We start from the raw sequence: 25,719 nt of genomic DNA, 5'->3' as shown, positions 1-25,719 counted from the left end.
CCGCCCACCCTCCCTAATTATGCAGACGGCCCAGGAGCTGGGCCCCGGTGAGTTAAGGACTCAGGGCGGGGCGGGGGCGGGGGCACCGAGGGGACCGAAACACCGCGTCAGAGGGCTAGCCTTTTCATCCCGTTAGATTCCCGTGACAGCCGAGGATGGGAGGGCAACGGAGAAAAGGGCGGCTGGGAGAGGAGGGAGGTGAGGTGGAAGGGCGGGGACTGCGAGAGAGTTTCCTAAAAATATATTAAAAATTAAAAAAAGTTCGTGCGTCTCAATCAACCAGCTCTCAAAGCACTGACACCGACAAGGTTTCTCCGATTTTCTTCCAATAAGTTAGCGTTTTCTCACGTTTAGTCTTATGTTTATTTTCCAAAAGGGAAAAAAATCATGGTTTTCTTTTTATTATCAGTATTACTAAGCTCGAAAGAACCGAAGTGGAAAATCCGGACGGTTGTCTCCAAGTGTATCTTGAAATAGACACTGAGAACCGATACTGTTGCTCCGTTGTACGCCTCAGTTTTTTTTTTAAGTTATTTAGCTTTTTTTTTTAATTTTGATTGTATGTGTATTCTACCTAATATAATTCTTCCAAAGCCAATCCAATATTTTAAAGCTAAAATTAAATTTCTTTCTGTTTTCCTTTTGTATTTAAAACATTTTTCCTTTTTTTTTTTTTAATTTTTCATTTCCTGTGTTTCTCCTCCTTGTCGCCAGTTTTACTACCTGGGCCTTCCCCAGACGTGTGCCTGTTAGTGGTGGTGTTGTTCAAGAACATCTTGTCCATGCCTTTGAGCGCCTCGGTGAGATAGTTCTGCAGGGCCGTGAGCGCGGCGCAAATGGCCGGGGCGCCGAAGCCGTGCGTGATGAGGCTGAAGTGCGTGAGGCAGCTCTGGATTCCCGGCTCCAGGATGGGGCTGGGCCGGCTGTTCCCGATCGGCGTCCGGTCCTGAGCCAGCAGATCCGTAAATTCTTTACAAAGTTGCCTGCCAGGGCGGGGTGGGGGTTGGAGAGGGGGGAGTGGGAGGGAAAAGGAAAAAAAAACCCACCCTCAGTGTCGTTGTCATTGGCATTAGAAAGGAGACGCTCACACAAGCCCAGAGGCGCCCGGTCACCGTGGAGCCGAAGAGCGAGGCTAATGCGGGCGATTCCGCTCTGTTTCCTTTCCCAGCGCTCTGCCTTCTAAAGCAGCTGGGACTGGAAGGAGAAGGGGGGCGGGGAGGTTCCGCACCCCTCCCATCCCCAAGCCTGGCCTTTCCCCCCTTCCATTCTTCCCCCCTTCATTCTGAGACTGCATACACCCGGCTTTGGGAACTCCATCAGGCTTTAGCATCTGGAAGATTTGGAATATTCAGTAATTTTTAGCTTTTACCTGACAGTTCTTTTAAAAGCCCTTTATCTCCCCTCCTCTCCAACTTCTTGGTGATCAGGCTCAAAAAGCCCTGAAAGATTTAGGGCCCTGGGCCACAAGCCTGTCCCTGCCATGGAAGCAGATTGCTGGAGACTTGCATGGCCCAGGGCAAGCAACTGTTTCTTCCAGGAGAGAATGCTGACTTCATTCAAAGCAAAAAGCTATTTACCTGCAGTATTTGGGAAGGGAGGTATTCCACCCACCCCCTCCCTTCTTTTTCCCCTTTCTTTTAAGTGTAGGCTATCGAAGATCTTTGTACAACAGGACTGTTGTCCATATAAAAGGATTCCCACATTGTTTAAATAAAACCTAAAGGTAGTTGGTTAAGACTCCAGGGAAGGTAGATTTTTTATTTGTTGAAGGTTTTTATTTCCTCAAGGCACTGACAATTTAGAGGAATTTCCCAGCCTTAGAAATCCTATGTGCCTAACTATGGACTGAGTTTATTTGAGAAATTTTTAATATAGGAGGTGGGCCAAAGGATTTTACCCCTGAAGGTCCAGTGGCTTGGTTCACCCAGTGGTCAGAGGCATGGCATCCCCAAAGGTCACAGCCTTTCACAGACTGGCAGACTTCTGTCAGCCTGCCTCCACCTGATCTGTAGGGTGACCAGAAAAGACAAACTACAGAACTCCAATCCCAGACCTCCCTAGGATGGTCTGACAATTGGTGACACCTGACCTGGCCAACCGGTGACTGTGGCAGATCCCTGGAGGCCGATGTGGGTGACCCTGAGGCAACTTTTCCCAGGGGACTCCTCCTTAGGCCAAACTGGAGGGAGAAAAACCTCTTCCCCCAACCTGCAGCAGCCAAAAACAGGCTTTGGTTTTAAGGCTGCTGGGTAGACGACACCGACAGGCCTCCCCTGTCTACTGGCTTCTCTGTTTGAAATGCACAGATACATCCTCACAACCAGGAAGAAACAGGTAACAATTCTGATCTAAATAGGGCAGCTCTTCAGTCAGAGGTACCTCAGAATCACCTGTGGGGTTCAAATACTCACATCCAGCCTCCGCCCTCACTGATTCCCATTCAGGGGGCCTGGGGCTAGGTCCCCGAATAATTATCTTGAAAAAGCTCCCCAGACAGTTCTGACATTCACCCCAGGTGACGAAGTACTGGCCTAAGAGAATCCATAAGGCTTCAAGGTGGGGGGAAGTTACAAGCACTCCTTAGGGAAACAACAGAGTTGGCTGTGGAATCCTGTTACCTAATTTATCTACTTTGGTTTTATTTTTTCCCCAAAGTACCTCTGCTTTACAGTTCCCCTGCCACTAGCCACCAGGGCATGGAAGAGGAGGAGAACTGCCTGACAAAGATCCATTATACTGCTGGTTGGTACATAGGAGGAAAACCTTCTAAAAAGAGGGTGGGTGCCAGGTTTTGATCGTTGAAGGAGATGGTTAAAGGCTTTCCTTAAGTTTGTACTCATTACCAAAGTGCCAAAAAGGAAATTCTGAACTGGGGAGAACAAATGCTTAGAGTCAAACATTTTAAATCTTCAAAGCCCAAACCAGGGTCTGTAAGCAATTAAAGTTCTGGGACATTAATATTTTTTGACCCTGCGGAAAGGGGCAATCAAATTCCAATCACGTCTCAAAAACATCTGGACAAATTTGAGCAAATGATTTTTCAGCCTTCCATATATTTCTTTAAATTACGCTGTCAACGGAACAAACCGCGTCCCCGAGCACTAAATAAATGAGCGCCGCTGTTTGGGCCGCGCCTGCGAGAGAAACGTGCGGGCGCACGCAGCACCGCCCACTGCAGGCCTGAGCCGGCCATAAAACACCAGCAATATGACATCGAAGCCAAAGACGGGAGTAAATCAAATAAATAGAAAACCCACTGTAAAAGTTCAAATGAGCTCTAGACCTAAATTTAGCCAGAGATTTACTATTTTCCCCTCTGGAGTTGTAGTAAATTTCACGTCTGTGGAAGATGCCAAACAGCAACGTTGGAAACAGAGTAATTAGAGCTGCGGGTAGAGATGGGTACACGTGGGTGACATATAGACACCGTGAGCGAGCACACGTGGCTGTGTGCATAGGACAGGGAGATGTGAAACCCAGGCAGAAATATGCATCCCGGGATCCAGGAAAGAACTGGAAAAAGGACCCACCCGGAAAAGGTCTGCCTGACATCCCCAGGGTTGCGGAAGTGAACTGTAAAAAGCGTGGATTTGCTTCATAAAGCCATCTTTTCCAGAAACTTGGAAATAGAGAAGACAAACACAAACACACAGCCCATAATCAACGCTGAAGGGTGGGGGTGCGGCTGGGGGCGTTGTGGGGCGGAGCTGGGAGGGCTCCTAGCCAGCAATCAACGGGCTTCGAATTCTATTTCTACCACTGAGCAGTTTCCCTGCCCCGCAAGGGCGTCTGCACTGCGGCTCCCACCGCCTCCTCCCAAGCCAGGTGGCTCTGCAGGGTGGGAGTCCAGTCCGGGATGAGGACCACGGGTCTGGGGCACTCACTTGGTGGCCAGTAGCATATTCTTTCGGGAGTGCAGGTCACTGGGGTCCGTGTGCTGCCGGTTCAAATACTCAGAAACAGCTTTGGCAGGAAACTCTGTTTCACAAATGTACCCAAAATCCCGAGCTAAGTGAACAGCTTCTCCTGAAAAGACAGCAGAAGAGGAAATAATCAGCACCCAGTCCCTAACCATCCCAGGGCAAGAGGCGCTCCCTGGTCAATTCCGTTGTTTACAGAAGAGGCCAACTGTTGGGGGCAATAGCAAAGGTGGGACTGACGCCCAAACTAAACAGGGTTCTCGGGCCATAATTAAAGTTGATGGAACAAACTTTGCTCCTGCTGATCATCCAGCCTCTGCCTGATCATCCTTCCAGTCAAGTCCTAACTAGACATCCCTTGAATAGCTTCAGGTCTCACACACCCCGTGCTTTGTTTTGAGGGAAAGGTGGGCGACTATGTTCAGGAGCCACCTTACAACTGCACCTAGAGAGATGACTAGATAGTCAAGCCAGATTCTCTGCTTCTTTATTAAAGTATCTGTTACACCTGCTTTAAATAAAATGTAAAAAGCCTTCCTATCTTTTGTATCTTCCTATAATAATTAATGTACACAAATATAAATTCATGTGTGTATATGTCCACATATATTAAAGAATACGTGTAAATCATATATGGATCAGTTTCTATCCAGCAGTGAAAGATTCATTCTCCTTGTCAGTTTCCTGCTAGTTAGATTTCAGATTTCTCCTCTTCAGAGGTTTCTGTCATCATTCTCCTAGTTAAGGACTTTCCACTGCACAAAAGATGACACAGCAGCTAAAGAAAACCTGGACAGCTGAGAGATTCCTCAGCTTACGTGGAAGCCCCTTTCGAATAAAGCATTATTACCCCTTTAAAGCACAGCCTTAGGGGTTCAAGAGAAGATCCCAACATGAAAAAGAGGTATGTTGAATTATCTCATAGCTATGCTATTTTTAAGGAGCATGACTTACTTTTAATCATTAGCATAGTAACCACGAAATACTTCAGGCATGGTGCTTACAACAACTCATAACACTGGAAACTGCCAACTAAATATTGGCATTCCAGTGGGTTTTCCAGTTTCCTCCCTTTTCCACCCAAATCCCTGTCTTGGGCTGAAATTACCTTGACTGCTTTTCAAAATGAAGTTTGCGATATTAGCAATTCCCTGAAGGGCAAAAAGGTAAAACCCCCAGGCTGAGAGTCAACCTCTAATAAGTGGGGTCTAGAAACTTGGTGACCGCTGCCCCTGGAGGGTAAGTTTGGGCCAAGCAACTTTGCCTTAAAGATACCAAAGTGCAATGCCTATAAATGTGATGACTTTATGGTTGTTTCTTAAATATTCTAAGATAACCTCCTCCAAAAACCAACTCCCCAAAGGAGTGTCATAATATCACACCCATAAAAATAGAAGAAAAAAAATCAAGACCTCCATGTTAGACCCTAGAGAAAATCCTACAGCCTTCTCCATTAGGTCCATCTGGCTGTATTCCCTATCCTTTCCACACCCCACAACTTCAAAGGCAGATCCTCTTGTTCTAGACTGTGGAGAAGACCCTGTTTATTACATACCATAAATTTCATCCCCAATCCCAAAGTAATGAGCAAACCAGAATGTGTCTGCTGTAAGTATGGGCTTTTAAATTCACAGTTGAAGATCATACATGACTCCCCCCCCATGTTTCCTCACCCCTCCCCCATTTTCCTTAGGTCATTGAAGTTATAAAGCTATGTTTCAATAAGTCCCAGGTAATAGGCCCTGGAAGTGACAAGACTTTTAAAATAACCATTAGAGGTCATGAATTCAATAATAGTGTCATAAATCGGCAATGTGTTTTCTACTACTGATGATTCAGAGGTAAAATCTGGGATGGAGAAGGGGTACAGAATGGATTGCTGCTTACAGAGTTACTCTTGCAAGAGTTCATACCACAGGTGTTTCAGGCACTGTGTCCTGCACCTGGTGACAGCGGTGACCCCTGCACTGGCTTAGAGGCCAGACCTGAGCATTCTTCAGAGCATGGGGACCCTTGCACAGGTCCCTTGGCCTCTGCACAATCGCCCCTCCCTCTAAGTAAAAGGACCTTTGAACTTCTCTCAAGCAGTCGCTTGACATCCAACTCATAAGGGCACAACAACTGCAATGATTTCCAGTTAATCATGAAACGTGTAAAATGTCAGCCTTCAGCCAGCAGTTAAGCTCAGCCACTTCGTGAAATGGCCACATGTCTTGCTTACCTTCCACCAGGGAGGTGAGTAACGTGACATTTGCTGCTTTGCGCCTGCCCGCGGGTAAATTCAAACCGATTTTTTCTAGCCTTTCTCGCAAAGATCTCCCCCCATTTTTCGATTTGGCTCTGAAATTGCAAGAATTAACATTCTGATTAACCTCACAGTGTTCCTGAAACAAAGTTTAGACTTAGCAATCTAAAGCCCAGTGGAGCTTGAAGAGGTTTTAACTTGAGGTTAGCACATTTTTTTTCCCCTTCCTTTTGGTTATTTGCTGATAGTTTGCTGAGGTTTGCTTAATTTCTGCAATACAGAGCATAAAAAAAAAATCGAGTCGTTTTCTTTTTTTTATCTCGTGAGAAAAAAAAATGATACCAGATGGGAATAATTAGGGTGTAGGTGGTAGGTCCAGAGAAGGTGCACACACGCACTGAGCTCTTTCCTTGTCATGGAGCCAGTGAGGTGAGCAGAAACTGGGCAAGCACAACCTTGCCAGAAAAAGGGATAGGACTGGTTGGTTCAGAGGAGAAGGCACGGGCTGGAACAGGTGGACTTTGAGAGGATGGGGTCAAGAGTCACTATAAAATGGAGTTGGGTTAAAAGGGGAAGGAAGACGGAAACATGAAACTAATGATGATGGTGATCATAACAGTAAAACTAGCCCTTGAGGGAGTTCAGTTCTGAGATAAGCACTTTATACTGATTATCTCACTTAATCTCATAGTACGTTTTAGACACACATCGTTGATGCCCAGGGGTGACTGAAAGAAACTTCCACATTCTGGGGCTCAGAGGACTCGCCTGAAAACTAAACTACAAAGTAGAGCAGAGCAAGAGGATTCAAGGTGAGGAAAGTCTGTAGGTCACACCCTTACTTCCTCTTAAGGATCCCCCTTGATGTGCTAAGGTCTGGGCAAAAATACAAGGGAAAAAAACCAGTTACTGTACTGTTTTGCTTTTGCTGTACTGTTCACTCCAGCCACTTTTAGGAAATAAAGGGACTTTCAACCCCTCTCCGCATAGGCTAACTTGGAAAGTTCATCTCATGCATTGTTACCTTCATATCAGGGACACTATAAAGGGGTTCAGGCATTGGCAGGGATTTTTGGGGAAGGCTTTGAACCTTAAGATGGAAGCCATCTCCTCCTCCATTTTCCACAAGGAGCCTCTGGATTGTCTTTCTCCAATATTGGGGAGCATGTGAATGGCTCCAAGGAATACTGTCAATATTTCTAAGGCGGTGTCTTATATAAGTGGTGGGGCTGATTCTGAAGTCACGCAAGTCTCGAAGAAAGCTTTTCAAACCGCGGGGCAAAATGCATCGATGGGATAGGACCAACTTAGTCAGCAGCCAAGTGCACTTTGAAACAAAATAGGTATCAGAGTACATTGCAGGTACGAAGGGGGTTGCTCCACGAAAGTCCTGTTTCAGATTAGCGTGTGTAGGTTGTGGGTACCACTCAGGCTAGAGTGCCCCCAGGGCTCCTGGGGGGTGGGGAGGAGAGGGGCGCAGGGCTGGGAAACTGGAAGGTTCCGTGGCTCGCAACATGGGCTGGAAGGCGAGGCTGCGCGTGCCCAGCGCGGAGCACGTGGCGGCCGCCGCTCTCCGCAGGCGCTTTGCGGAGCCAGTTGCTAGGCAACCGCGCCCCATAAAAACTGGTTGCAGGAACTTTTACCTTCTGAGGACGCCGCCGAGGAGAGATGCATTGAGGCATTCGGGGGGCGACAGGCGTCTCTGAACTTCCCCCACCGTAACTTTGTACTTTGAAGTTGAACTGAGCAGGGACAAGCGGCCGGGGACTGAGCAAAACACCTCGCCGGTGTTGACCGACATGCCTCCCAGGAAGCCATCTTTATTCATCATTAGAGAAGTCACAGATTTGGGAGGAACCGGAACTAGAGAGAAAAAAAATATATGCCATAAAGGTGACCGGGTTTCGATCCTGGTGACCGGAGGATAGAATGCGTCGCTGCGTGCGCAGAGGCGAGGCCAGAGGACTCGCGCCAAGCGGAAAGCTGCAGGAGGAAGTGTTTGTTCCCGTGGAGCTGGGGTGCGTTCAGAGCACTGTGTACCGACAAGTGTAAAAGCCATCACTCCTCTGGAAACTTACCCCAGGTGTGTGGACATGTGGGAGTCTCTTGACCCAGTCCTGCTCGCTACACAAATCAAGAATAACAGGCTACCCCAAGTTTGGATTGTGCTGTGAGGCCAGGCAAATCCAATTCCATCACATGCTAGCTGTGTGACCTTAGACACCAAGCTGAACCTCTCTGAATCTTAGTTTCCTCATCTGTCTTCTGAGAATAGTAATTGTATTTGGTGCTTAAATCTGAAGCTGATTATCCCTATAAGTGATATAAAATAGTTGATTATCCCTATCAGTGATATAAAATAGTAATACCAATGGTCTTTATGGGAACCCATCCCTCCTCGCCTATTGGATGCAAATTATTATCATCACTGGCTAGGATCAGGAGGGTGGGCCCCAGCAGTCACTGTGCCCAAGATCAGCCGAGTAATACCATTAAGCTGGGGAGTTTAGCTCAAAAGAGCTGCTCATTTCTCTAAAGTGGATCCCATTCTTCTGTACATCATAACAACTGATTCATTTAGAAATGAACCCAAATGCTCCTCTCCAGTGAAAGCAATTCCACAGTGACATGAATTTTGTTTACAAATTAACGTAAAGCACCGGCTGGTGATTGTTTGGAGCAGTTATGATTTACAACAGGTGCCCGGATCAATCAACCAATCACTCTAATTCATGTGAGCGGCGGTCTTGCCTTGCCCCAGTTGTTTCATTTCGGCAAGTAATTGATAACAAACCGCACTCAAGGTATGTTTTATGCAGAAGTTAATAAGAGCTGACAGCTGGTTGCCACTGCTACCCAGGCACAGTCAGTCTCTCCAGCCTGTATTTCTGTTTAATTGTGTTTCAGTGTCATCTGCACCTCAGGAAGAGGCGGGGGCTCAGTAGAACCAGAGGCTGGGAACAAGGAACGGAACACGGTGAACGGTCAGCCTCCTGGTTCCCTGGCAGTCTTGCTCCCTTAGGCTTAGACACTGCTGAAACCCATTTTCTTTCTGCAGGTTCTAGAAGTCACTGGGCAGGCAACTTGGGATATGAAGCCCCTCAGATGGTCTTTGTTGATCACCAGTCCAGGGGATTTATTGAAATGTGCAATGTATCTGGCATGGAAAAGGATGCTTCTATTCCTCTTTTTAATAAAGATGCTGTCTCTATAATCCTGGGAAGAGAAAGATGTGCTCTTTCTACCATCTGGCGCCTAGAACCCTATACATCAAACAAGTTATATAACCCCCCTTGTCTAGAACAGACTAACCACCCTAAGTGTTTCCGAAACAGCCTATTCTCTTTATCACAGATTCCAGCATTCAGGCCTCCATGATTGTTTAGAGACTCCTAAAAGCCAGGTAGGTTCCCAAATCTTTTATTTACTATGAATTGCATTTGGCCCTTTACAAACACCTGTGGAAAGGGCTTTCTGAGGGAAGTGGATGGGGAGACTGGACATTCCATTCCCTTTTTCTACTTCTTAATAGACATTTGAGGATTTCTGGATCTGTCTGCAGAGTCTGTCCCAGGGCAGAGGAATGATGTTAGGTAACAGAGTGGACCTTCTACATGGTCGTGATGATGATGGGCCAGGGGGTGTTACAGAGGGAGACTTCTTTCTGATTCTCATCATATTCTCATCAGTGAAATATTTCCCATTTGAGAGTGAACCAATGCAGATTCACAGTGTGAGGATTAATCAAATTTGAGTAAAATACAGATTTAAAGTCACCTAAAAACAGTGATTGGGGTGGTAACACCCTGTCATTTAATCCTCTTACACAATATCCACATCTATTTTAACATATCTTATTTTTTTCACTGCAGTCCTGATTTCTGTATTTCAGATTCATGTTCAAGCAGTATAAACAAATTAATTGATGATCATGGGAACTGGTAATCGATAACCTTGGAAAAATTTTTCCCCAAAATATAGCTGGCCCTTTGTAGTTTTAACATGGTAGAAACTATAGAAATAAATTATATAAAAATCTCATCTTTGATAGTCAGCCACATTTTATTATTTAAATACTAGTTAGAAAGAATATTTTTACAGAAAAAAAAAGCCACTGAGCTGAAAATAGTAAGGTCAGTTCCTATTTCCCATGCTGGATAACTGAACATCTCCTGAGAACTGGAATTTTTCCTGCTTTCCACAGTCCCAGGCGCCAGATCTCCTGAAAAGCCAGACCTTTAGGGACACTGTATATAACCTGCCCTCTAATTTCACTATTGTTAATTGCCTGATTTCCCTGACAAGAGCTATCTCCTCTGGGGAAGGTTTATCACTCCCTCCCGCGGGCTGCACCTTTTTGCATACGCATTGTCGCCAAACTACCACCAACCCCGTCAGCTTCCCAGTTCCGCTGTCCCAAGGAAAAGGAGGAGGGAGGTGCTTTTTTACCCTACCAGATATGAAGACTGTTTGTGCAGACACGTTTTAGATTATATTTCCATTTTCGAACTGAAGTATCAATCTTGTTCGCACCCTCCACTCAGGTTCTCAACCTCTGTCCCACTCTGGCCTTTGTATTGGTCCCCTAGACTGGACTCCCAAATTCCTTGGCCCGACTCTCTGACTCTCTTCTAAGTCCGTCGAACTGTTAGCATCTCCTTCCCCTCCACCCTCACACCTGCTTTCCTCAGCTGATTAACCCCATATTTTATTCTCTTTGTCTTTTCCCTTCTGCTTTCCTCCAGCTTATCAATAAACCCAGGGAGCAACAGGGCCCGGTTGATTTGTTAGTAATTATGAGCGCGCTGCGCCTGCTCACGGAACCCAGAGATGACTAAGATAGGTTTAAAGCGACAGCAGGAAATGGTAAGGAAATGGAGCATAGCAAAACTCAGCGGGAAGCTTTCAGTTCTTTACATGTTTACAATTTTCTGTGCATACATTAAAACTGGGTTTTTTTTTTTTTTCTCTTCAGTTCTCAATTGGATAGTGTGGCCAACTTCTGTGTGTGCCTTGACTTTTCTTTCTTTCTTTCTTTCTTTCTTTTTTTTTTTTTTTGGTTAATGGAGGTACTGGAGATTGAACACAGGACCTCAGGCATGCTAAGCAGTCACTCTGCCACTGAGCTATACCCCCTGTCAATGGCCAACTTCTGGATGGAACACCCACAAAACTTGTTCCCCTCCCTTTTTACTGGAATTATATGGGGGGGAGAAGAAAAAAAAGATTTAAAAGCCAATTAATGTTTCATTATAGTGACTAGAGTTTTATTTAAGAGAGCGAGGAAAACTGGAGAAAATCTTATTCATTAGTGGACTACATAGAGCCACAGTGTTAATAGGCTAGCTCTTAATCTGTCCTCTTTAAGCTTAATTGTGAAATCATAACTTTGAGATCTTGGTGTTTGACTAGAGGCACATCCTCTGCGGGGCTGATCTGCTGGTGAAGGAGAAGGAAGAAATGAACCCATCTGATAGATTAAAGGTTAAGTCCCTGGGACTTAAAAGTACTCAGACTTAAATATGTAAATGACACCGGGAAGCTACAGGAGGTTGAGCGTTGCTTGAAATAATTACTCCTCACCAGCAGATCACCCCTGTTCCCATACTTGCTTTGTTTCTTCTCCACCTGAGGGCTAAATGTTATTCTGCATGGATATAAGATCCTGTGCATATAAACGTGAGCATTGAAATCCTGGAAAGGAAAATAAGAGAATTCCCACAAAGGAAGCTGGAACATAAAAAAGAAAAACCAAAAAAAAAAAAAAAAAAAAAAACTACAAACATCCAGGGTTGGCATCCTTTAGGGGCAAAGTCTAAGAGGCTGAAACTGAGTTTGGTCCCATCACTTACTCAGTGATTGAGACCTTGAGGAAGTCATTTATTTTCCCTCTGTCTCAGCTTCCGTGCGGGGTGGGTGGGGAGATGGGAGAACGGGAGTTGGAGAAGAGTGTCTAACCTTTCCAGCTTTAAAATTCTGTGAACTCTGATTACTCCTTGGGTGGCTGGACCATAGCTGAGAGGCTCTACTTGAATAAATACCAATTGGGATCCAAGTCAGCTCTGGAAATGTGAACCCTTCCCTTTAAGAGGAAACATACACCCTCTCAGAGGCTCCGACAGACTCTGGGTTCTTTTGACCTCCTAGATCAGAAGGAGGAATCCCAACAGAACCCCTTGGAATTGAAATTGGCAATTTCTGTAGTCCCCTGACCCACCCAAAGAAAATCCACACCAATCCAAGTGTTTATGTGGGGAAGGGGCCAGAACTAACGAGGAAAAAAAGTGGAAGAGAACGGAGGTTGAATTAAAACTAACCAAACAGGATATCCCTAAGACCAATGAAAATGCCCCACAGTCACAACATTTGGACCTTGGACTCCAGCCATGCTAGCCTTTCCAAGAAATCTCAGCATCTTTTCTGCTGTCTAAGGTGTCAAGCCGATTGCATCTTGGCCTCTGATGGCACTGAAAACTTTTTCTCAAAGCCTAGGTGAGCCTTCTTTAGGTTAGGCTTTAGGATGGTGGCAAAGATCATTTATGTTAGCTGGGTACCACCGCCCCCCCCCGCCCCCTTCCCGGCCCAGATTCCTAATCTTAATGGAACTGAGAGTTAAGAATGATTTTTTAATGTCTCGTTGGATTTTTAGACTGTTAATGTACCGAATCCTTCTCATTATTACTTTATTGATTGCTCATTGACCAGCCCCCTTCAAATCGTATTAACCACCCTCTGCCGGTTTAGATTAGGAGAGTTTAAAAAGCACCTTTCATTACTCCCCCTACCCCTGCCATGGAGTCGAGACTCGCTGGCTTAATGGGAGCTCTAATGGGGCAGCTAAGAAGAGAGGGGCCACGGTCCCTGCCGATTGCATTAATAGCTCAAAGGGGGCCAATACAGAAAATTAGCCGTAAACGAGCTCTGGAGATCTTCAAATGAAAGAGCCATTTATCACGCTGGCTACCTTCACTCCACTCGTTTGCTCTCTCTACTGGGAACAACTCATTTCCTCTTAACTAAATTACTTCAGAAATGTCAGCTAAGCCCAGATAGCAAATACAACAAGAGAGCTAGCCTATAACCTATGGGGGTGATATCAACACGGGTGAAAAATTGGACTGGTTAACTTTTAGGAGGGAGACTTTCCATAATTAGAGAGAGAGACAGACAGACAGAGAGACATAGATCCTTTATGTGTTAAGTCTTCTGGCTTCAATACACACAGAGGCACAGACATCTGAACCTGGGCCAGTTGCTGTTTTTATTAACAAGGCAGAGTTTTAAAAATCTCTCTAAAAGCCCAATAGAAAATAAAGCAACCGAGTCCCTTTGCCAGGTGTTGAAATTCAGAATATTTAGTTCAGAAAACATTCTCACCTCCTCTTTTATGAAATTAATCTCTTGGAGTCATCCCTCATAAGCGTGGGGGAGGGGCAAAGAGGGGAGACCAGAGGGCAGGGAAGGAGCTAATGAACACATAACCTTATTTTAAGTGGTTCATAGAGATCTAGAAAAGTAAATCAACCACTTATTCCTCTTTCGCCCATGGCTCTCTAAAGATAAAAATATGATATTAGGGTCTTTTCTTCATGTGATACAGCAAATACCTGAAATATTAAATAACAGAGTTGACCTAACACTTCATATTTATACCATGCTCCCTAAATCAATAACGCAACTGGGGTGCCACTTAGATGTTTCAAGCTGCTCATTTGAAAAAAAAAAAAGGGAGGTGTTGGGGCCATTAAAAGTACCCCACATTTCCAAAACAGAACCAGCAATGTGAGTCAGTGGTCTCCTTTTCTTATTCCTGGCGATACCCACATACGTAAGTATTCACATTTCACTGACAAATATATAGAAGCCCTGAAACAGAAGCCCCCCTCCCCACATCTACAAATATTTTCAGCTCCGTTTTGTTAGGCAAGCTAAGTTCCAAATATTTTTATTGGCCTGGCTATTAATAACTTCTCTGATTGGTCATCCATTGGGCATGCCCCACCGTGGCCCAAATGCTGTTCCTAGGATACGGAACCCTGAACTAAGGGGTTCTAGCTTTCCATGAAAAGGGACGGGGAACTAAAACAGAAGAGAAACAACAACAACAAAAAAACCAATGAGGAAGTGCGGCTCTTACCTCCCCCACACCCCGCCCCTCCCCATCAACCCGCAATTAACCAGAAGAGAAGATCCAGGAGGAAATGGTGAAAGTTAGCTGTCAGCACAGTTGCAAATCAAAGCAGGAGACCAGGTGTCCTAGCAAACCCGAACCCTGGACATGCAAAACCAAACCGATACTATCTAAAGAAGAGCCGGAGAGACATTTGGAACAACACTTAAAATAAATCGTTTTGCCCCAAACCTTGCTATTCTTCTTTGGGATGCCAAATGGCCTCATTTCAAGTCCAGCTTCCCCCCTCCCACCTGCCACCTCTCAAAGCAACTTTTCCTGCCTCTGTAAGAGAAGAACATCCAGAACATTTCGCCCCGTTTGGAATCCTCACTCCACAGCCCTCCTACTCCACCGGCTTGACTCTACATTACTTTCCAAAGCATCTTTTTTCTCTTCATTGTTTTTGTCAGTGTTATCTGGCTTAAATAAATCCTAAGTGACTGCAGCTAGGGATTGATGACACCACACTGAAGGACAGGCCTTCTCCAGCACTGATAAGAAAGGGTTAACAGTAGTTAAAACTATCTCCAGACACCGGTTCCTGCGATAATTAAAGATTGCACTGTTTACACATTCAAGCTCCTAAATTTGTGGCATGCGAGTGACATTCGGGCCTTTCGGCAGCCACACTAATCGCCAGGCATCCTCTCAGTGACTGTCAGAGAAGGGGGGGAAGAATTAAGCAGCTGCAATACGCCCGAAATGAGTTATTGTAATTACATTTAATTAGTTTAATTAGTTAATTATTTTGCTTACAGCTGTACAAGAGACTGCAAACATTTGTTAATATCACATGCCCTTTAACAGTATGGGGTGATTCCACAGTCACACTAAATCATGAATGCGTATGTAGGAAGATTGAGAAATGTGCAGAGGCCGGCTCTGCTTCTTAGGAAGAGCATAGTTAGCGACACATTTGGCACAATTAAAAAAAAAATAGAAGAAACAACTCATAAAACATAGAGAACTGGGAAGAAAATTACCACCCAAAACCCAAATACAAAAACAAGGAGAGAAGGAGCTGCCCCAATGACACAGGGTTTCACTCAACAAACTCCAGTTATCAATGAAATAATTAATCGCAGATTTTTGCAGGCAGTGTTTCCCAGCCAGTTCCACACACGGTGATAGTTCAATTATGTGAGATATATCTAGAATTGTTACCGAATGTACCATGGAAAAAACGGCTCTAGCCTCTGTCCCTCCATCTCTCTCATCCGGGTTTCTGCCTGCGGTCCCCCTACCCCATTTCCTTCTTCCCAACATGTCTTCATCCAGATAGCCACTGTCCCTTAATTGTGAACAAGCACTGGCATCTCATAAAATAATGAAATCCTTCCTTCAAAAGTGAAAACTCATCGTAAAGACATGAATGCACAGGAAAACTTTGCTTACTTTTGGGAGGAAAGAATCCATACCTTTTTTTATGACAGACTGGTCCAATAGATTCATGCCGCTGTTATTGGCATCTTCAACTGACTGTGAATATAAAAACATCACTATTCAAATCGACTGGATATTAAAGAAGCGCACACATAAATCATGTCATTCCAAACTGGAGTTTCTGTTATTTCCATTTATATTAATTCACAAAGGGAGGTTTTATTAGTATCATTATTACCTCCAAATGGACACAGAAATGAAATTCACCCAAATTATAAATTCTTCCAATGGAAGAAGAGGAAAAAGGGAAACTGTGAGAGACGTCTGGGATGCAGGATTGGCTTAGTTATTATATTAAACACAGATATTATGTAGACACTGAAACTTTTATATTATTTGCTCTTATGAATAGTGAAAATTTGGCAACAGCTGAAAGATTTTCACCAATATTAGTAAGAGCAATTTCTGTTTTCTATTCTATCTCAGTGCATCTTAACCCCAGAGTCATTTTAAAAATACATAATAGTTTACATTATAGGATTTTAATTAAAGTCTGAGCAATTTGGAATGGAATGCAAACAGCAACACATAGGAACACGTCTGCAGGCTGTCAGGACCGCACATCCCTGTGCTCTGAGCCTCCTGCTGTAGGACAACCCCTCAGACAACCCCTGCACAACGTACCTCCTCCCAACCCTGCTCCCGCTGCCACCCAGCAAGAAGCACACCTGTTAGGGAGGCAGTGACTACAGACACACCAACACACACAGAGGATCCTCCCAGTCAGTTCCTAGGTAATGGCAAAAAGCATTCACCCCCCATTGCCACAATATCATCCCAGAGAAGGAACGTTTCTACCCTAGGTGTTGGCGGCACTGCTGAGGGGCTATAGCTGTTGGAATGAGATTCTTACTGCCAGGATGCCCGAGAACAGAGTTCTGGCTGTGCACCCCAGGACATCCAAAATCAGTGGACTCCCTCCCCCTACTCCCCAGTGAAAATAAATGCTAGACCTCTCTGCAATCTGATGGCTGCTTTTCTTGATCCTAAGAAACCTAACTTTGGACCAATCTGTCACCCACTCTACAGAGGAGTAAAAAGCAAAGGGCTTGAGAGGGAGGTCGTGTTTAGACAGCGCCTCCCACCCACTCATACTGCATCCCCAGACAGGGCGTGTGTTCATCACAAGGAAGACTGCCTACCCCAAACAAGCAGCACCTTAGAAATGAGATGATCTAACCACGGAGGGGGCATGTTAATTTGTTTCTTTTCGTTTTTAATAGTCACTCTTCTGTTCTCAGAAAGATGAGGAAAATTGTGATTCTCCCTAAGAACCATTTTCCATGTTCCAACATGCCATCTACATCTTAAGAAATAGTAAAAAATAAAGCTTAAAAAAAAAAAAGCATCATGGAACTTGTTCGGGGACTCCCAAGAGGCCCCACTATGCACACGGGCCCGCACACACGCTCACACACACGATTCACGCCTTTCTGTGCTCACGTGTCTACAATGGCGACGTGTCCACGCAGGACAGAACATTCGCCTGTGTCTGTGGGCGGGCAGCCCCGCAATCTCACGGGCTGGGCCGGTGCGCCCGCACACCTCACCCTCACGTCGGTACGTAAATATGTATCTACGCCTCATCAGCGACGTGGGGTAGTTGTGGTAGTTAATGAGAAGGCTCTTGTCTGATTTTCTATCTAATTACGGCCGCCTGCTGGGTTTTTGTACAGGATATTCACGCAGCATGCTGGCGCTTAATCGTCACAGGGAGGGTCGTAAAGATTTAATTAGGACTGCATGCGGAAGCTCAGAAAAACAACTCAGACTCGTAATTACTAGACTTCTTTAGTTAAAAGTGATACCAGGGGTTGCTTTAAGACACTAGGGTGTGTTTGAGTGTGTGTGTGTGTGTGTGTGTGTGTGTGTGTGTGTGTGTGTGTGTGTGTGTGTGTGTGTGTGAGGGGTCTGACTTAACATCTTTATGTTTGTACTCTCAGGGAGCAGAGGTGATGAGAGGTTAGAGAGCAAAGATCAGAAGAAGAAAAGAGGTATTCACAGCAACTGAACAAACTTCAAACTAGGTGTCATCTCTCTCTTTCTGATGCTGCTTTTTCTGAGTTTTTAATACTGCCCCCCCCACCCGCACACACTCACGCACACACATAACACATGCACGCACACACATACACACGCACGCACACACACAGTGGGTGAAATGCAGCATACCCAGAATCCAAACAGCGATTTGCTGGTTTAATAGCCCCTGTGAGTAAATTGAAATAGAAATTGACAGGGTTTTATAGTTTCATTTAAAAAAATATTAGAAGCATTTGGTTAATTAGCTCTCCTCTGTCTCTTCGCTCACGGTCGGGGCAGTGGCCCCGCGTGTGTGTCTGGGTCACACAACATCCTCTCCCGACCCTGGGCCAGGTGAGTCCCCCTGGCTGTGAGGCCCTCCCGCCCGGCAGCGCCCTGGGATCCTCCTGGTCTGCGGTAGGTTGGGGTAGGGGATCCGGAACCCACGCTGGGCCTTTGAGATGGAACAGGGGACTGAGGCCCAGGCCGTGGCACCTCTGGTCCCTTTTACACCCCACCCATCCCATGGCTGCAGGAAACGCGGAAAGCCCGACCGTCTCCTGCAACTTTAGGCCCCGCGCTCCAGATCCTAACTCGGAAGTCCCGGATTGAACAGAAAAGGCGCAGCCTCTGGATTCGAGGGTCTGGTCCTAGGTCCATCTCCTTCCTCCCCTATCTTTCTTTGTCACCTGCCCCGTGTCGCGGCAAGAACACTCCGGCCTCAGGAGGCCTGTCATCCCGGCGGGGACGGCTCGCTCCTGCCCCTCTGGTTCCCCTCCTGGGACAGGCGCGGGGTGTATCCCGCGCGACCCCTTGCACTGAGGGTCGACCCAAGAAAGTCCCGCGGGCCTCCCCACCTCTCCAGACGACCTGCTGGGATGCTTCCAGGGAGGAACTGGGCGGAGGTCGGGCGGGCGGGGAGCGGCGAAGGTCCGGGGCCTGCGCCTTCTTTGCTCCGAGTTCTCCCCACCCCCGCGGGCCAAGCTCCGGCTGCAACTCCGCCGCCGCGTGTCTCTTTGACCAGGGCGTCCTCCCAAATGCACAGCGACCTGGCCCTGTTTTTCTCTTGGCCTTTGCCTTTCACCAAACACTCCAAACCCTCTCAATTCTATCTTAAAAACACACACACACACAACTAAAACCAAAGAAATCTGTTCCCTCTTTTAGGAGAATTCCTGGGTTCAGCGCCTAAGCCACTGGGCCTATAGGGTGGCGCTGAGAGCCAGTGCAGCACAGCCAACAGCCATGGTGATGAGTTGATGCACTTTCATTATCTAGCACTTTGAACCGTACCCAGAAAGGTTAATTTAAAACTGCCCCCCCCCCGGACACATATTACCCCAATGCATTAAAAAGAAAACTATTAAATATTCCCTTTCTCATATGATATTCTGAAATGAGCAGTATGCCCAAACAGGGACAGTTAAGCTCGGTTAAATCAACAAAACTACCATTCTTATTAGCGTGGGTACATCCAGCCACAACTCAGGTGATTCCAAAATCTTTGGAAATATTAAATAACTGAATTTCCTTGAAAGCAGTAAACCATCAGAGACCACAGAGAGACAGGACGTGGCGCTGCCACCACACTTTAACTGTTCTAAAGACATTTTGTTCAGCAAGGTGAAGCAGAGGGACTCATGCACACCTTCCCATCCCCATTTCTTTCTCTTTTTTTTTTTGCTTCAGAGGTATGTCTAAAATGATGCATAATATATACACTCATGCCAATGAGACCGAAGGGTCAATTAAATACCTTTCAACCCTATTTATCTTTTCTGGAGACTATTTAAATCAGGGAGCAAAAGGAGACCTGCTCAGAATCACCCGGACAGTTTTTAGAAATCATTTCTTTGATGTTTCTTTGTTTAGTTTAACCAAGCATTCGCAACCAAATCAGGCTCCATTGTGCAGGGTGCAGATGGGATAGTGGGGGGGGGGCGGTAGTGTTTGGAGCCTTTTGTTTAAAAAAAAAAAAAAAAAAGCATGTGATACCTCTTCAACTGGGATGGTGACTCCGGGGAGAGGAAGGTATTTAACGCAGGGGGAAGACGACTGCAGAGGGAGGGATGTGGAGAATATTGCTCCAGTCATTTAATGGTCCAAAAGGTGAAAAGAATCTCTAAAATGGTACATGTCCTCATGGACTCCCAAACAGAATTGTGGCTTTCTGGGTCTCTCCCCAGAAATATTCCATTTCTTGGATGATGACTCTGGAACTCAATTATTTTGGAAAAGGGGTCTATAGCTTATGGGACATTCAAAGTAAGACCTGGCTTAGACAAAATAGCACGTGTTTTTCTTCCAGTCAACACTGTCATGCCTAACAAAGTCTTTACAAAGCCATCAGGAACCTCTGTAGAGGACCCTGCACCTCCTCCAAGCTGCATCTCAGGCCTCGGCCTCCAGGCAGCCAGGGCCCCACCTGCCATGTCAGGGGCCAGGCTCACTATGGGAATCGCAGAGGGGGCGGGTTGAGGACAGTCGCCAGCTTGCTTACACAAAGCGCAAGCGAACAGGAGGGAGTCCGATGGCTCAGGCAAAACAAAAACACCTAGCCTTGATGCCAACGATCCTAAACGAGGAAAACACTCATGTAGTTTTTTCCTTCATGATGTAATTTCTGGTGGTTCTAGCTTTCATCATCGGACCTCCTGAAATCACCACTGGAGAGCCATACACGTCTACACACAGTTACACGTTTTGTGTCCGGAACAACTTCCCCCAAAGGAGACAGAGCTGCCCCTCCCCACCCCTCCCCCCTCCCAGGGCATTTGTTATTTGTGTATCGTCTAGTGTGTGTGTGTGTGTGCGTGCGCCGTTACCTGGACGTCTTCCATGCCGGGATGGCCGAGGCCGTGCAGCGAGAGGCTGTCACCCATGCCCGCGTCCAGGCCGTGGTGCGCCGAATGCAGCAGCACGTCCGGCCGGCGGACCGAGTGGTAGTCCCTCCGGGGGTCGAGGCCCGAGAGCTGGGGCAGGGCGGCCCGAGGCTGGGGCAGGAGAGAGCCGGCTTCTGAACCCACTTCTTGCCGCTGCCGTTGCCCCCAGGGATGCTGCTGGGGCTGGTGCAGGGGGTTCAGGGAGTAGGGGTCGTTGACGTGGGAGTAGGGGTCCTGGCTCTGGTGGTAGGGGAGCGGCTGGTAGGGGGGCGGAAAGTAGGGTGGCTGGAAGTCGGACGACGGGGTGTGGGACAGCGGCGGGGCGCTCGAGTAAGGTCCTTGGGACACCGAGCCCAGCTGGGAGAGCCTCGAGCTGTGACTCGGGACGCCATCGTGCCGGTCCTGGGAGAGAGTGCAGGAGACAGAGAGAGAGAGAGACAGAGACAGAGAGAGGGAGGGGGAAAAAATACAAGCGACAAATGGAGAAGCCCAGCTTCAGGATCTTTTTCCCGGGACAGGGGAACAAGAGTCTGAAACTCGGACTCCCAAGTCTGTTCAGAGTGTACGCGATTTCAGCAATTCCAAACGCGAGACTTTGGGGGGAAAATGGGGGAGAATTACCCACTTAACCAACATCTAAGCCTTCTGTTGGGAGGGGGGCAAAGCTAGCAAAAAAAGTGAGGGCAAAGTGGTTGTGTGTATGGTGGGGGTGGGGGTGGGGACAGAGTCTAAATTCCTTAATGAAAAATACAGGAGTCTGACTATGGCATTTTGCTCTTTTGGGTGTTTTAAACTACTTCTTTCTAACTCTTCAGAGGTCCAAAACATAACAAATCAAACTTCATACTATTTGCCCGGTTGTTCCTCCTGTTCCAAACCAACTTCTGTCTCCCTGGCAAGCCAGCCGGGCTGGCCCCCACACAACCTGGTAATTTCAGGAGATACAGGAATCTGCCTGATCTGAGTTTCCAGGCACCCCTGCCTCGCCAACAGGGATGAAATCCTTTATGGAGTGTTTGCTGGAAAAGGATCTCATTCAAAATCAGATCCTGAGTCCCTGTCAAATTAAGTTGAGCTGTGGTGTGCAGGAGTGATTTCTAAGGTGGCTTTCCCACATTTAAGACTGTTAAACTCCAGGGTGTGAAAATGAAGGACTTAGGGTGGGGAGGAGAAAAACAAACAAACCCAAAAGGCCCAGACAACTTATTGTTGGTCCTAACGGGAGTGCTAAACTAAGTGAAAGGAGAAGGGGGAGGTGTGTTGGGGGGGGCTTGTTTCTTCCTCTCCTCTGTAGAAATGCCACAGTAAAGTCCCCATGGTTCTTTTTGGAGAAATAGTCACCTAAATTTCCAAACTGCGGTGGCAAATAAAAAGTTTTCTTCTTTGGCCTTCCCCCTCCACCTCCCCAGCTGACTCATGGAGCTCAGACAAACACACAATGCAGAGAAGCAGCTGCAGCCTCGTCCAATTATGGTGCTAAATTACCAAGCCAAAGGCGCTCGAAGGAAGACAGAGACGGGAGAGTGAGACGCACACGCAGAGACAGAGACAGAGAGACGGTGAGAGGAGGGAGCATGCAATTCTGGTACAACGTGAATCCAAACTCACCATGGATGAATAGGTGTGGACTAACATCTGGAAAAAAAAGCCTGGTTACTGCTCAAAAATCAAACAATGATTAAAAAAAAATCAAGGAGTCCAGCAGAGAAACGGGCTGGACACAGGAGCCAAGCTTGAGGTGTTTCCAGGACAAGCCATCAAAAAAAAAAAATTACACCCCCCCCCCAACAAGATTGCCGACGCCTGTCACACACAGACAGAGCTGTTCATCGGTCTCTTGCTGTCTTTTCGGCCTTTTTCTCTTCGGCGGTTCTCCGAGGCTGCAGAGGCAGTCCTCTTCCGCCCGAAGCTGGGCTCAGACTGCTCGGGCGCCCCTTCCTCCCTCCGCTTGCCTACACCGCCTCATAATAATTGATATTCATGACTATTAATATTACACGAGTACTTTAAAGGGAGAATGGAGGACAAATGGAGCGTGAAGCAGCAGCGGGCGCAGAGCTCCCCTACTATTGTAAATGACGTTCATTCAGTGGAGAATTACTAGATGTAATCAGACGAGGGGGCTGGCAAAGGCAGACCGGGGAAAAAGTTCAGCAGGAAAGAGGCAGAACTTCAATTAACTGAGCCGGGGACGCGCGTAAAGCAGCCCCTGCTCCCTGGGACCAGGCGGCGAGGGAGAGAGCATCGCTGGGGGCTTGTGCGCAACGTAGGTGTCCTTGCTCCTGGAGAGGGACTTGCCTAATGGGAAGACTTGATCGCCCTGCGTGCTTCGTGTGCAGATTAAAAATAATACTAATAAAAAAATTTAAAAAGGCGTTACCTCACCCTTTGGAGGGGAGAGCAGAGTAAACCGGTGGGCCCAGTTGTTTACAGTGACGTTGGCCGACTTTCAAGCATACTGGAGATTATGCTTATGTATTAAAGGACCGAGGCGAGATGGGGGCTTTCCCTGCCTTGTGCAGCCTTTCCCTCTTTAGTGCGCGTGCAGCCCGTGATTTTCACTTCAATTTAAAATACATGCGAACAATCTTGAAGTACACTAAACTTATCCTTTCCCGGCAAAACCTGGGGCAACAGAAAACCTTTTTGGATGTTTCAGGAACCCGTTCAACTGGCCTGACTGCCATTTCTGTTAAAGTTCAACCTTCCTCCCGACTTAAATAGGCTCCTTCCACTGGGCTTCGGTTTCTCCTATAGTTTTGAGTAGAAAAATTAGGCAGATAGGAATACCTGCAATATTCTGTCTCTCCCTCTCTCTCCATCCTCTCTCCCTCCCTCTTTATTCTCTCCTCTTCCCCTCTTCCCCTCTTCCACTCCACCCCTCCCTCTCCCTCCCTCCCTCCTTCCCCCTCTGCTTTCTCCTCTCCCTCCCTCCTTTTCCATTTAGCCAGTCTACTTTTCAGACTCTTAGCACGAGTTTCGTGCTGCTTACTTTTCGGAATCCGCTGGAGTCCCTCTGTGCCTACCCGGAGCTATTTACACCGTGGCCGCATCCCCGCCCGTGCCAAGCCCACTTCAGGCGCTCACATTTTTTAGGAGTTCTAGCGCTTTCGACTTGACCATTATCCCTCCTGCTAAAGAAAGAAAAGGAGGCCGAACCGAAACAAATCCCACCAGGCAGAGGCGCGGCTCCCCGTTACAGTCAATACACAACCACAAAGAGGGGAGGAAAACCCCAGTCATCATTCCTCAGAAAGACGGATCTCCTCTCTCCCTCTCTCTCTCTCTCTCTCTCTCTCTCTCTCTCTCTCTCTCTCTCTCTCTCTCTCTCTCTCTCTCTCTCTCTCTCTCTCCCCCCCCTCTCTCTGTCACACACACACACATACACACACACACATACACACACACACCCCAAAATCCTGATTCAGGTCTGGGCAGAGCTGGGAGGCTCCGGGCGCCGGCGCCGGGCTCCGCGTGCAGACACCGCCCGGCGGCAGCGGGGCGCGCGCGGGCCCCTGGGAGCCGCGATCCGGGTCGCGGGGCCGGGCCGGCGGGGTTGGGAGAAGCTGGCGGGCCGCTCCCGCGCGTGGCCCATTCCCAGCTTCCTCAAGGCGGCTCCCCGCCCGGCTTCCCCGAGTCGTCCCGGAGCTGCCGGGTGGCGTGTCCCCCGCGGCTTGGGGAGCCTCTGCACGTCCCACCAGGACCGCTTCGTCCGACCAAGCGCCGCCCGCGCGCGTCGCCCGGGGCTCAGCTTCCAGGCCCCCTCCCCTCCCCGACTTCCTCTCCTCGCGATCTCCGTCCACCACCCGCTCGCCGGCTCCCACCTCCCGTCTCCCCATCTCATCTGCCCCTTTCCCCTCGCCTTCTTCCACGCTTTTTTTTCTCGCTTCCCTCCCTCGACGTCTCCTTGGAGTCCAGGCTTTTCCCTTCCCCTTACACCTAGTTAGGGGGCTCCCAGGCCCATGCGCTCGGAGCCAAGGTCCGCCGGCCTCGGCCGCCGTCCCCTCCCCGCCCGGCCTCCCGCCCCGCGCGCAGCCCCGTCGCCCCTTCGCTCCGTCGGCGCCGGAGACCCGAGCGCACGGCCGGCGCGTCCGGCCCGCAGGGAGGCAGGCGCCCGCCGGGCTGCCGGCAGCATCTCCACCCGAGGGACAGTCTCACTGGCCTCAGCGCTAAAGAACCCCGCGCGCTCAACCCAGGCAGAAAATTTCGTTAAAAAAGGCCAAAACGTGGGGCGGTTTGGACGCACCGACCCTCAAAGAAGCAAAACATGAGAAAAAAAGGAAATTAAAAAAGTTGTCCGCTATGGCTCCTTGTTTCCCGCTTTCTCTACATCCATCTTATCCATCGGTCCGTCTATCTGTTGACCTCCTTCCTTCTAATTTTCCGTCCTCTACTTGGATCCGTTTGTTACCGATTTCCGAAATTTTATTGAAAATAAAAATTAAGAGCCTGAGTCTGTTACGAATGAGGCCTGAAAACCTAATTCTCTCCCACACTCAAAACGAGGAGAGTCTCTGTCTTTCTGCCTCTATTTTGTCTGCCCACATTCAGTAGCACCACGTCCCCCATCAGAGCCCAAAGGTTGGGGGGGGGGTGGAGTGCGAGGAAGAGAGAAAGGAAAATAAAAGAATAAAAAAAAGAGAGAGAGAGAGAAATCTCCTAAGTTAAAGTAGTCAGATTTCCACCTTAAAGTCCTTTTTTTCAGAACAGCGAAGTGTCCCCAAGCCAGCTTCCCTAAAAGTTAGAGAACGCTGAGAAAAACCGACCGGAAATCTACGAGCAAATAGCTTAAAAATCTCTATCAGTTGGGGTGTCGAGAAGCTCAAATTTTCTATCTGCAAAGCTCTAAGATGCATCTGGGGGTGTCGGCTCACCTCATAGATATCTTCGTACTTGACATTCTCCACTAGCTTCCAGAGCATGATGGCAGCCTGGTCTCTAGGAGGTGAGTGCATTCATGTGAGGAGCAGATGTCTGGCTTCTCAGGACTCCGCTGTCTGTAATGATCCATCTATAATTGGAAATGGGGGATAC

The 25,719-nt window shown here is 47.6% G+C and overlaps 1 protein-coding gene across 2 annotated transcripts; it reads right to left on the bottom strand.

Annotated features, from left to right (window-relative positions):
• Positions 1-67: 67 nt before the first annotated feature.
• TFAP2B (transcription factor AP-2 beta) lies at positions 68-25,719 on the bottom strand. Of its 2 annotated transcripts, none has more exons than XM_031434552.2 (7): positions 25,560-25,719; positions 20,629-21,087; positions 15,757-15,817; positions 7,809-8,028; positions 6,142-6,260; positions 3,885-4,026; positions 68-983 (listed from the first exon to the last, which is right to left on the bottom strand). In XM_031434552.2, exons 1-7 carry the CDS (start codon positions 25,638-25,640, stop codon positions 683-685), a joined length of 1,383 nt encoding a protein of 460 aa, XP_031290412.1. In that variant the 5' UTR covers positions 25,641-25,719; the 3' UTR covers positions 68-682. The 2 variants fall into 2 exon arrangements, with proteins under 2 accessions (XP_031290412.1, XP_031290414.1); XM_031434554.2 differs by lacking the exon at positions 25,560-25,719 and adding an exon at positions 22,294-24,044.

This window comes from Camelus dromedarius, chromosome 19 (assembly GCF_036321535.1).
Source record: "Camelus dromedarius isolate mCamDro1 chromosome 19, mCamDro1.pat, whole genome shotgun sequence".
NCBI lineage: Eukaryota > Metazoa > Chordata > Mammalia > Artiodactyla > Camelidae > Camelus > Camelus dromedarius.
This window is presented reverse-complemented; position numbering and strand designations above follow the sequence as displayed.

Coding starts and splice junctions, on each gene's coding strand:
- TFAP2B (XM_031434552.2), bottom strand. CDS start 25,640: ATGCACTCACCTCCTAGAGACCAGGCTGCCATCATGCTCTGGAAGCTA. Junction 8,029..15,756: donor CCAGTCTGTCATAAAAAAAG/GTATGGATTCTT, acceptor TTTTCTCTCTAG/TTCCGGTTCCTCCCAAATCT. Junction 4,027..6,141: donor ACTCACCTCCCTGGTGGAAG/GTAAGCAAGACA, acceptor CTGTCTTTTCAG/GAGAAGCTGTTCACTTAGCT.